A 12,410-nucleotide genomic window follows, 5' to 3' on the forward strand; every position below is an offset into this window, starting at 1 on the left:
ATGAAACTCAGTGTGTGCACAGTATTTGAGCATTGTATTGATGATATAAAACCAGAAAAGAACATTATGATTAGGGCATACGTCCTATCGACCCTCATACATGCAATGCCAGAAATATAGACATGCGTAAACACTCTGATAGTAAGAGCATCTCACTAGTTTCCCTTCTACGTGTTGAAAAGCTATGGAAGGTTTCTCTGGATCACCACCTTTTTCACTGCCAAAAAAAAATTAATAAACACATACAGAAATACTGACAAAATATTTTTGTCAGTAAATTATAATAAATGTTACTAATTGAAATATTTTCTCTGTATATATTAAGAAAATTATGGTGAAAAAAAATTAAAATAAAGCCAAACATTATGATGACGTGTCATTTATACCAATAAAATTACCGATGAAATTAATTTTGTCGGTAAAATCGTTGGTAAATTGTTCACTTCTCCCTGACACTGTTCATCATCGGTATTTTCCAGAGAGTTATGCAACTGTTCACTTTCCAGTTGCACTATTAATTACTGTTCTTTATAGATAAAATCACTAACAGATTAAAAAGTTGTCGGTGATATTTGACGGTTTATGAAAATTTTATAGTAAATTAAAAATTTAAATTAAATATTACAGATGGAATTACCAACGAAATGGTTAGAAATATTAATATTTAATTATCCGTCGATAAAGCTTTGGTAAAATGCCCCAATAAATAGAATCTCTCATTTCACAACAGACGAGCCTCTTCTTCTTTTTATTTTTCTTCTTCTTCCCATTATGTAAAAAATATCAACATCCATCTCTTTTTTTCTCCTCTTCTCTTCTCTCCTCAACTCCTCTTCTTCTCTACTCTCATATATGTCTTCTTCTCGTTTCTCTTCTCAGTATTTTTAATTAACATACTTTATGAATTTATTTTTTTTTCTTCTCAGCTTCACTCGCAATTATATTAAGATGAGATTTTTCTTTCTTCTTCTTTTTTTTCATTATATTTGTTTTTTTATTTTATTTTTAAATTTTTCTGTTCTTAATAATTGTATGAATGTTGTTGTGGGATTTTTTTTTCATATGAGATCAATGTTTTTGTTGTTTTATTTTTTTGTGTTATTTACTTGTTGTAAATTTGTTTGAGTTGATTTTTTTTTCCAAGCAACTCAATTCTGAGTACTATGAAATATTGATTTATATTAATTTAATTATTTTCTAGTTTTGTTAAATAGATTTTTTAAAAATATTTTTAAATAATCACCGACAGAATTACACGCGGTATTTTTTTGGTCATATGACAATCTTCCCGAGAGAAATACCGACGGAATAAAGCGGGTAATTTTTTTTTTCATGTTTTTTTTGTTAGTAAATTCATCAGTAATAATATTTTTTTATTATCGGCAAACAAAAATTATCGACAAACAATTTATTAACAGAGCATTTTTATCTGTAATTCTATCAATAAATTAATTACTAACAGAATAATAATATAAATATCAACAAATATTTTCATAAGTAAATATAAAAATTTCGATAGTATCTTTAGCTGAAAAGACAATGGCACGGGGCATCACTCGGTTCCTTCATGTTATTGAACAAATGTGGTTTCCAAAATCCTCTCACGTACGCACGTTTCTCCATGCTTGTCAACAGCAGGAGTATATAACTATTATGATAAGCATCTAGTTGGTGTTTACTGGTAAGAATTTGGGATCAAGAGATTTATTTTTTCTGTAGTTTCGGATTCGAGCACTGTGGTTACTTATATAATGGCCACTGGAGGTTTATATGGTCATTAACTTTAGGGCATATGGGATTAGTCGAGGTGCGCGTAAACTGGCCCGGACAACCACGTTAAACTAAAAAAATATATATATATATATATATATATATATATATATATATATATATATTATGGATCACTCACCGCTTGGCCACGTACACTGAATCAGACAGTCTCCTTAGGTTTGCATTTCCATATTTTTAATGAAGTTAAGACCACTACGTACTCTATGGGGTCATGTCTTCAATATAATTGGCACGCTGTCTTTGTAAGAATATTAATGCATAAGTCAAAAGTTAGATTTTCTCTTCGCGACTCAACTAACCATGCATGAAACTTTACATGTTTATAATACTAAAAAATCAATAAAAAAAAGTTTAATTATTTATAAAATTATTATTATTATATATTCTATTTAATAACTAAAGAATTCCTGGGGCGTCAAAATAGCAAAAATATCACTAAAGAAAAAAATGAAAATATTTCTCGTTTGCACTCGAATCGGAGACCCTGAGGGAAGCATTTGAAGCTTTGCAGCAGTCATAGATCATGTGTTTTTGTTGCCCTCATCGAAGTCTGTTTTGGCTCGGAGCATCAAGTGCTTGAATTTGCCAGGATTGGACACAAAATTGTCCTTGATAGAAACAATCTTCTGTTCTTCTTAAAACAAAGAAGACTTGAAGAGATAGAGAAGGTAAGGGAGAGAAAAGAAAAGGGAAGGGGAGAAGATTGGAAAAAGAAAGTCCTTTTTTTTTTAACAGAAATGAAATAAATCTCCCTCTCTTTTTGTTATTTTTATTAACAATGGATTCAATCCCATAACTACAAAAAGTTTTTAAGAGTTTTTTTTCTTGGTGTTGACAACGTTTATCGAAACCATCCCTGTGGGCACAACTTGATGACTAAAATTTAGGATTTTCACTTAAAAAATATTATATTAGAGGGAGAAAATCCCTCATGAGCAACTGGACACGTGTTTTTTTTTTTTATTAACATAGATATTTGAGTTAGTTTGCGTGTATTTTGAGTAATTTCACGTGCTTTGAAATTAATCATTTTTTTAATCAAAATTAATGACTGTTTTTTATTAACGTGGGTGTCCGAACCAGCTTACGTGTATTTTGACTAATTCCACGAATCCTAAAATTAACAACCATATAAATTTCTAGTAATCCCAAGGTTTATAGAAATTGAATTGATGATTTTAAAAATAAATCTAGATTTGATTGTTTTTTTATTATTAACGTGGGTGTTCGGGCTAGCTTGCGTGTATCTCGACTAATCCCCCGGACTCTGAAATTAACAACTATATAAGTCTTTAGTTGCTCTAAGATTTATGGACCCAAACCGATAATTTTTAGAAACTAAATTTAAATCCTAATTAATTAAACTATATTTCTTAATATTTAAATTTAATTATTTTTTTATTAATATGACCTTAATTAATTTTATAGATTCATTTAATCCTCATGTTACATGAGTTTCGAATTAGAAGTGTGTTTGGTATTGCGGTAGCTGTTGTGGTTGTGATTTGAAAAAAGTTGTTTTATAAAAAGTATTTTTAGTTGAGGTTGGTTTGAAAAAATAGGTGTTTGGTTAAAACTGTGGTTGAAATTGAGGTTGAAAAAAAAGTAGTTTAATGTGTTTGGTTAAGAATGTTTTTGAAATTGAGGTTATAAAATAATTTTAAATATATATATATATATATTAATATTAATAGTTTTTAATTTAAATATTATATATTTAACTACTGCTATTACATTATGAAATGAATAATACTTAATATAAAATATTTTTTATTATTCTATTAAACTATTTACAATTTCATCACGTATGAAATACATTCGACAACATCACGTATGAAAGACTACAGTTGCATTGGTTTCGTAAGTACGTAACAATATCAGGTAAAATATTGTCAAAAATAAAATTGGGATTACGATCAAATTCTATAAATATTACATCATCAAGCGATCTCCTTCTAATTTATATAGTGTTATTGAATAATGTGAAACACTAGTTTTTCGAATAAAACACAATTAAAAATAAATATTTTTTTTACTGGATCGGACCTGGTTTAATGTATTTTTATAACTTTGAACCGGCTCCGATCTTCACTGTTCACGTGAACTAAAATTCATTCTCTATAAGAGAAGAATGCAGGAGAAGAATGTGGGAGAAGCATATAAAACTTGCTTCTCATAAACTGAGTTTCGACCTCAGTTTTTAGGTGGGATCCATGTAAAAAAAAGTGTGGTTTAGAATAACCAAACACTGACCGCATTACCAAACGGGGTCTTACACTGGACTGTGATGGTGCTTTGAAAAATGGAATTACAAAATGACCATCTCTTATCTATAGAAACCAGAGTGTAGAATTCAAAAATCTTATAAAAAGGGGTCTCCCATCACTCCTCGATCTTCACACGCCACCCTTCATCCTTGTCCCTGTCATCCACTGCAACAAGTGGCTGTCACCCTAGTAACCTCCTGGGTGGGTGTTTGTTATTATTATCACCTCCATTAATGGCTGCTATAAGGAGCTTATTGAAGAAAAGTTCATCATCAATCCCAGCATGTAATGAGCTGATGATGGTTAGAAGATTGTTCTCTGCAGAAGCTGCTACTGTTGCCTCTGCTTCTTTTGCTCAAAGACTCAGAGATCTGCCAAAAGATCTTCCCGGGACGAAAATCAAGACACGAGTTTCCCAAGTATGTCCAACCCCGTTCTTCTCTTTGGATCGTTAATTTAAACCAAGAATACCTTTCATTACTTAATTCTTGTTGCATCAATACATGATAGTTTTCTACTTTGCAACCTACCATTTTGTTCAACTACAGTAGTATTCTTTTCCTGCTGTTTTTATTTTTTATTTCAATGTTTTTCTCCTCAAACCTGCTATATATATCTGTGATTTTATTTGATATAAAATTTAGTCCATTAAGAATTCTCATATTTAAACAAAAAGAAAGAAAAGGAAAATAGAAACGTCTTTCTGCGTCCACTGGATTGGCCGCTGTGCTGTCCCTTTTTTCTTCCTTGCGGCAGTTATGTCGCGCCACGTGCTGTCTGTACCTTTGCTTATTCAGCATCTGAAAAGACAGATCGTCTTAATGTTTGACGAAGACTGGTCGTCGACATAGGTCTCAGACAGTTCTACTTCTACCAAGTTGTTCGTTCGTAAGGAAAGGAGTGTGGATTTTCAGCATAAAATATTTTCTGATCTTGGATCAAGTTTTTGTCTCCAAACTAATGCTCTTTTTTTTTTTTTTTCTAATTCAAAATATTCAGCTCATTGGGAAAACTCCACTTGTGTATCTTAACAAAGTGACTGAAGGATGTGGAGCTTATATAGCTGTCAAGCAAGAGATGTTTCAGCCCACTTCTAGCATCAAAGACAGGTATCTCAGAATTCAAACTATTTCAGATGTTATCATTGACCTTAGAGATCAAATAAGAACCATAATGTTTATGTTACAGACCGGCATTGGCAATGGTTGAAGAAGCTGAAAAAAAGAACTTGATTGCTCCTGGGAAGGTTAGCTTATAGTCACAGCTCTGGAGTTTTTTGATATTATTGGTTCAATCAGATATTTTGATCTTTTGAATTTCTCCAACTTTTTTATTAATGTTGTATCAGACGACTTTGATAGAGCCGACTTCTGGTAATATGGGGATAAGTATGGCATTTATGGCAGCCATGAAAGGATACAAGATGATACTAACCATGCCTTCTTATACTAGCTTGGAGAGAAGGGTGACTATGAGAGCATTTGGAGCTGAGCTAATTTTGACTGACCCCGCTAAGGGAATGGGAGGGACAGTTAAGAAGGCATATGAACTTTTGGAATCCACACCAAATGCTTTCATGCTTCAACAGTTCTCAAATCCTGCCAATACTCAGGTGCTTAATTTCACAATAGCAACGACATTGCATAGCTTGAATGGTTTGTCGAGAGCAGTTTGCTTGAGTTATTATTAATTGATGATCGGGGGATTTAAACTCTCTTGCTTTGTAATTATTGGTTTGAATTCTGAATTTAAATGGAAAAAATCAGGTTCATTTTGAAACTACTGGCCCTGAAATATGGGAGGATACAGTAGGAAAAGTTGACATCTTTGTCATGGGAATAGGCAGTGGAGGGACTGTCTCTGGTGTCGGGCAGTATCTCAAGTCCCAAAATCCTAATGTTAAGGTATGCAATTTTAAATTCTTATTGGTGATTTCACTGCATCACTAACATGTGCCGTCATAAATTTTATTTTATTCCTCCCATAATGTTCTGTTTTTTCTTCTGTAATGGTAGATTTATGGAGTTGAGCCTGCTGAGAGTAATATACTGAATGGTGGCAAACCAGGTATGAATCTCGTTTCACTCTAGGTCTTTTTCCTTTTTCTTTTCTTCCCTTCTTAACAGGGAGAAGGAATTATGAAGTGTCAAACACTAAAACTAGACTTTTCTAAAAAAAAAAAAAGGCTAGAATATTTACTGATAAAAAGTATAATGTTGGTTCCCATATCTCTGAGCTGAAGCTGTAACTGTTAGAGGTGGCGTGAAGGAATTTAACATGATGGACGCTATGAATTTGATCTTTGTAATTTCTTGGTATAATCAGAGAAGTTGAGTCTCTAGTATCTTGTCAATTGAAATAGGTCCTCATCACATTACTGGCAATGGGGTTGGATTCAAGCCAGACATATTGGACATGGATGTAATGGAAAAGGTTCTGGAGGTAAGTACTGCTGATTTGAAGAACAGGGAAGAGGTCAAAAGAAACAAAAAGATAACAGCATTTTCAATGTCAGATTCTAATATGGAAAACTAACAGTGAAACACTTCAATGGCAGGTTAGTAGCGAAGATGCTGTGAATATGGCTAGAAAGTTGGCATTGGAGGAGGGTCTTATGGTAATAAATCTTAACGATTTTAAGTCTGTATAGTTGACACTTCAGTTGGTTTTCTGTCTTTGACAGCCTCTTTAGATGGTATACACACGCTAATGCACAGGGCAATGTTTAAATTTTTGGGATATGAATTGGATTTCTTTGAACTTTGGCTGCAATTTTTGAGTTCTTGAATTTCTAGTTTTTAAGACTTCCATTTGCTTTCGAGGTATGAGCAACAGAAGACTACTATTTGTTGTTTAAATTTTAGTTCGATATTTTTGGTTTCCATAGGTGGGAATTTCATCCGGAGCCAACACAGTTGCTGCACTTAGACTTGCTAGAATGCCTGAGAATAAAGGCAAACTTATTGTGGTAAGAACAACTTATATTCCAATTCTCAAAAACACAGAATTTAACAGTTGTGCTGGTAATTTACACTGTTTGCGGGATGGGGGCATGCCACAAGTAATGACTTCTCTACTCGAGTCATTAACCAATATATTTGGTTGTCGAAAGGGCTTAAGGTTTCATCAATTTAAGCAAATTTCCTCATCCTTGAATCGAGAATTCTTTTTTATGCAAGTAAATCAATTGAAGTATGAATGCTATGTAAGAGTTGTTACTGGTTGACTTTCAGACTGTTCATGCAAGTTTTGGGGAGCGATACTTGTCATCTGTCCTGTTTCAAGAGTTGAGGAAAGAAGCTGAAAACATGCAGCCTGTTCCTGTGGACTAATTCTTTCAGATATCTCGCACAATGAATGTCAATGGGCTCTTGTGCAATCATGTGTCTCAATGTAGTTAGTTGTTGAACCACGTGCAGCAAAACATGTCCACTCTGTCTATACACAGGGTTCAATCTCCAGAACATTTGTGGTGATAAAGTTTGCTTGTCTTTTAAATCTTGGCATCAGTTTCCAATGTCACTTGAATAGTATCATCTGTATTACGAGAAATCACAAGATACTCAAATTTTATTTGATCAGTGGAAATTAAATTATTTTCCTTTCTTCTCAGCTTGAACTGGAGGTTTTGCAGTGTTAACATTATCAATATAAATTGTATATCTTCAGCAATTCATAACCAAACCTTGTGGGGATCTTTTGAGAGTTGAATATGCTGATGTAATTCCTAGCCAACTCTTGGATACCACCTGAACATAAAATCTTATCCTGACACGAGCATAAAACTCTATTATAGAAAACGCGCTCAAGCAATTGCTCTTTGTTGCCTACACCTCTGGTTTCATGTTCGTGCCAAAACTTCTTGCAACTCAAAAATCATTCAGCTGGTCTTACCAGCATCAGTTGAATTAGTATATGTAAATCAATTAATTTTATCCCGAAAGCCTTAATTTTCTTTTATGGCTCTCTAAGACTTTAGTATTTTCAAGGCTAGGCCGAAGACTGTAAGGAATAAATTAGATAGGAAATTAGAAAACTATTGTTTTATAATATATATATTTGTTTTAACAAAGGTTATCAAATCCGACCTTAGCTCAGTTGGTAGAGCGGAGGACTGTAGTTGTAGCAATCTGTCATCCTTAGGTCGCTGGTTCGAATCCGGCAGGTCGGAATTTTTTACATTTGATTTTTCCTGCGTTTTAAATTACTTCCCCTCTGTTAAAACGCTTTCTAACTCCGTTTGCATGCTCACAATTTTACTCCTTTTACTTGTTCTCTCTCAAGAGAGAAGCCAGAGTCACAGGAAATGTGGAGTTTTTACAAGGAAAACAAAAAAAAAAAAATTCTTTATTAAATTTTCAAATATCAAAGCCCCTGGAAAATAGAAAACAAATCTTTATATTTAATTATAGAGTTAATATTAGTATACAACTAACTTTACAGAGAGGACTAGCTTATTGACTCAGGTTATGTCACTTGTCGAAATAATTTTTTTTTAATGAAAAAAAAAATAGTTATTGTTAACATGTTTCTTGAAAAAAATAAATTTTAAACATGAAATTAAAATTAATTGTATATTAAAACAAAAACAAATTATATCTACTTGGTTCATACAAAACTTGTCATCGATAGTTACAGAGCAGCAGAGAAACAAGAAATTGCCGCGTAACAACCGTTTGATGTTCAACAAATGGATCCCAACTTCCTCAGCCATTTAGCTTAAAATTACTATTCTAGGTTTTGCCCTTTCGTTGGAACAGCTCATCAGACAACTTCTATTTATCAAGGCTTTTCACTATAGGTATTGTATTATAGTTGCTTGTCTGCAGAATATAATTAATTCACAATTTATCCTTAAAAGATAGCTAAGATGGTCAATCTTGAATTTATTTTCTAATAGTCAGTAGTTGAATCTTTAAGGATCACTAAAAGCATATCCGGTTATTAATTTCAGGTCCGTAAAAATAATTAAGGTCCGTAAAAATAATTAAGGTCTATGCAAATTATTTAAATACCTATAATTAAAAAAAAAAAAAAAAACAAATGACCCTCTTGCATAAAGCTTAGTTGGCTACCAGCAAGAAAATAACTGAATCAGAGGCTCAAGAGTACGATTTTGTTGGTAGACGATTTTTACAATAACAGATATACATCGAGTGAAGGACCAAAATCTTCTAGTTAGGTCCTTTGCTAGACAGGCCGACAGTAGCTGCTGCTGCAGCTCTATCCAGTCCTTGTCCTCCTACACTACACAACGTCTCCGGTATCATACGAGGAAGTTATCCTCCATTGATCATCAAGAGAGTCTTTGAAATTGGATCCTCTGACTGGTGTCGGGACTGGACAATCGACCCAAACATTCGGGATGCTTGAAAACTTTTGTTTTTGTGTCTTGTAAGAAATATTCCTATTCAATAATGGCGCTGTAAGAAATAGCGCTACAGAAGTGAACAGAGAAATATGTTCCTCGAGAGTGGTGTGTGTGTGTTATTTACGTATTTTAGAGAAGTGAACAGATAAATATAATTGATAACAGGTATCCATGATAATAATAATAATAATTAAGAATACATTTATCGATATATTTGTGGTGTGATCCACGGCATCACTCGTACACTTTTGCACTTCCTATCTATCACTCTTTTATTGCTTGCCAAGGCAAGTATTATACCCCAGGGATAGACATGAAAAAAATAGTAAAAATCTAAAAAGGCACGGGATGCTTATTGTTGAGCCCATACCGTTCACGCACTCATAAAATAAAATAATGTGTATATATGTGTATTTTTCAATAATTTATTTTATTTCTTGAAGTTTTATTTTATATGAATTAATTCTAATTAAAAAGTAATTGCATTTGAATTCTTAGTCAAGAGTCAGATTGAAAAAAAAGTACTAGAATGAAAAAAACTTCAGACATGGATAACATGTCAAAGATTACATGAAAAATACATTTAGATGCTCGATCTTTAAAAATAACGATACGCAAACAATTTAGGTCCCTTTAAATTTTAAAAAATCAATTCTAATATACAAATTAGTTTGTGTTATTTTCCAGTCTCTAGTTAGAGAAGTAGGTGAGGGAGGGGTTGTTGAATTCCAATGATAAGAGAGGAAGTCGTCTTTCACTCAATTTTCGACCACCAAAATGGGTTTTCTTGGTATCCACGGGTTCCATGAGATGAGAGAAGCTTCATGGTGATTATCTAGAGTCTCGATGTTGCATGAAAAACCAGATTTGAGTCTACAAAGTCAAAACTAAACCGATTTGATTTCAAGTTTTGGACCATTTTTTAGGTATCTGGAGTTGGTAGAATGGTTTGTGTGTGTTATGAGAGTGTTGGTGAGGTATTTTTTAGTTGAAATCGCTTAAAGATTGGATTTTTTAGCCAAAAGACTAGGTGTTTGATTTTCCACCCACGAATGTGGCGGCTAAAATCTTAGTTTTTAGACGACACATTGCATGCTCTAGCGGGTGACATGTCACCTTTTTTTTTTTTTTTCAAAATAGGACAGTTGACAAGTCGTCAATCCATTTAAAAAAATTTAACAAGTAAAAATAAGCCAAAGCTCACAAGCGATCCCGAGCTCTTCATTTTAGTGGCCCACAATTGCACCCCCTAAAAGTTTTTATTCATTTTATTTTATATCATTTTATTTTTATTTTTTTATTGCTATTTATTTGATTTTTTATTTTGTTATTAAATGTTTTTTGTGATTTTATCCCTTGGTATTTTATTAATTACAATTTTATTAACCTCTCAAATCACGAGTTAGAGAGATTTAACCGGGCTGGCTTGAATTTTTTTTCACGTCCTTTTTTACAATTATTTTTTTTTAATTTGTTTATTATTATCATCTAATTTTTTTAATTCTATTATCAAATTAATCAAGTTTAATTCAATTATCAAATTTTTCTTATTTTATAAAAATACAAAGGTTTTCTAAACTTTTTTTTTTTGGTTGAAAAAAAAGTTTAGCTCACCACTTGCCATAACACTTGCCAGCAATCTAGTATCTATCAATTTGGGTTGGAGTTTTGAGAAGAAAGGGTAGGATTAATCCATATCACGTGACTCAAAAGCTAATTAACTATAAAAAATGAAATTTTGTCAAGTTAATCACGCCTACACACCAATAAATAAGGGCGCACCTCTGCATGGGAGAAAACATTTTCGGTTCAATTCACCTTTTAACCAAAAACAATAACTAAATCAACTTTTTTTTAAAAATAAATGAAAATCAAACTAAAACCAGTTTAAACCAATCAGTTTTGAACCAGTCCGGTTCGAACTAATCTTGCGTTAGAAATAATCTTGCGCTTGCAACAATCTTTCCCTTCATTAGACTCAATCTTTGACCTTTAAGACAAGCACAAAAAAGAAACATATTATTGCCTCTGATGCTTTCACCATCACCGCTGCTGGACCGAATCACCATCTCAAGATGGAAGATACGCTCTTGGTTTGCCCCTGCTTCGGGTGGGTCTGCCCTTGCTACCCCTCTTATATAGCAATTAGCAGTTATCCCAAGCAAATTGTAAATACTACACTGGCGTGGGCAGATCAATAACCACTGGACTCGATGGCCTCCTCGACATTCGACAGAAAAATGATATGCTAAATACACTTACAAGATACTCGCTACTAAGGTTATGAAAGAAGGCAACAAAATCAACAATAGAATATAACTCCGGATCTATGAATAGCAGCGCTCGATTACTGGAACCAAACAACACCCCTACCTTACTTATCGAGAAGGAGTACTGGGACCAATTCTTCAAAGAGAATGAAAAGACGAGGCTAGGAGAGTAAGAAAGTTGAAGAGAGAGTCTGTCTTGATGGTTGGGTGCGCGGCGACCAGGTCTGATCAGGGCGGGAAGAAAAGAAAGTTTAGGATCCCAGTCTTTTTGTCTATTTTAGAGAAACACCGTATGTTTCAAAATCACATGGAGAAATACTACACGTATAGAGAATTGTAGAGTATATATCGCTCTTCTCCTTTTTTTTAAAGCTTACATAGGTGTTTGCTACAGTTTTTGTTTCTGTTTTTATTTTGAAGTTTTTTTTTTATAAATATTCTTAACTTAAAAAATATATTAAATTAATATTTTTTTAATATTAATTATTTTGATTTTAATATACTGAAATCAAGAATAAGTAAATAAATCTAATATTTATCTTGCTTCACAATCTCAGACTCTCCTTACACGTTATTGAGTCGTGGATCCTGCTGGCAGGCTGGTAGGTTTCTCATGGAACCTTCTTGGATCGGTTTTGTAGTGGCATTGCACTATTTTTTATGCAATCAACTAACTAAGCTTTGTTTTTTCACCTGCGTGGTCGGCAGAAA

General features: G+C 33.0%; 1 protein-coding gene and 1 non-coding gene across 2 annotated transcripts; both read left to right on the plus strand.

Moving 5' to 3' along the window:
* The first annotated feature begins 4,125 nt into the window (after window positions 1-4,125).
* LOC7457347 (bifunctional L-3-cyanoalanine synthase/cysteine synthase 1, mitochondrial) lies at window positions 4,126-7,670 on the plus strand. Its single transcript, XM_002301326.4, has 10 exons — window positions 4,126-4,477; window positions 5,058-5,167; window positions 5,247-5,304; window positions 5,407-5,670; window positions 5,825-5,962; window positions 6,074-6,125; window positions 6,421-6,500; window positions 6,616-6,675; window positions 6,946-7,026; window positions 7,292-7,670. The coding sequence occupies exons 1-10, from the start codon at window positions 4,292-4,294 to the stop codon at window positions 7,388-7,390; spliced, it is 1,128 nt and encodes a 375-aa protein (XP_002301362.1). The 5' UTR covers window positions 4,126-4,291; the 3' UTR covers window positions 7,391-7,670.
* Window positions 7,671-8,141: 471 nt separating this feature from the next.
* TRNAY-GUA (transfer RNA tyrosine (anticodon GUA)) lies at window positions 8,142-8,229 on the plus strand. The gene is given in 2 exon segments: window positions 8,142-8,178; window positions 8,194-8,229. It is a non-coding gene; the product is annotated as a tRNA-Tyr (tRNA).
* The last annotated feature ends 4,181 nt before the right edge of the window (window positions 8,230-12,410 follow it).

The sequence above is a fragment of the Populus trichocarpa genome, chromosome 2 (genome assembly GCF_000002775.5).
Source record: "Populus trichocarpa isolate Nisqually-1 chromosome 2, P.trichocarpa_v4.1, whole genome shotgun sequence".
Lineage (NCBI taxonomy): Eukaryota > Viridiplantae > Streptophyta > Magnoliopsida > Malpighiales > Salicaceae > Populus > Populus trichocarpa.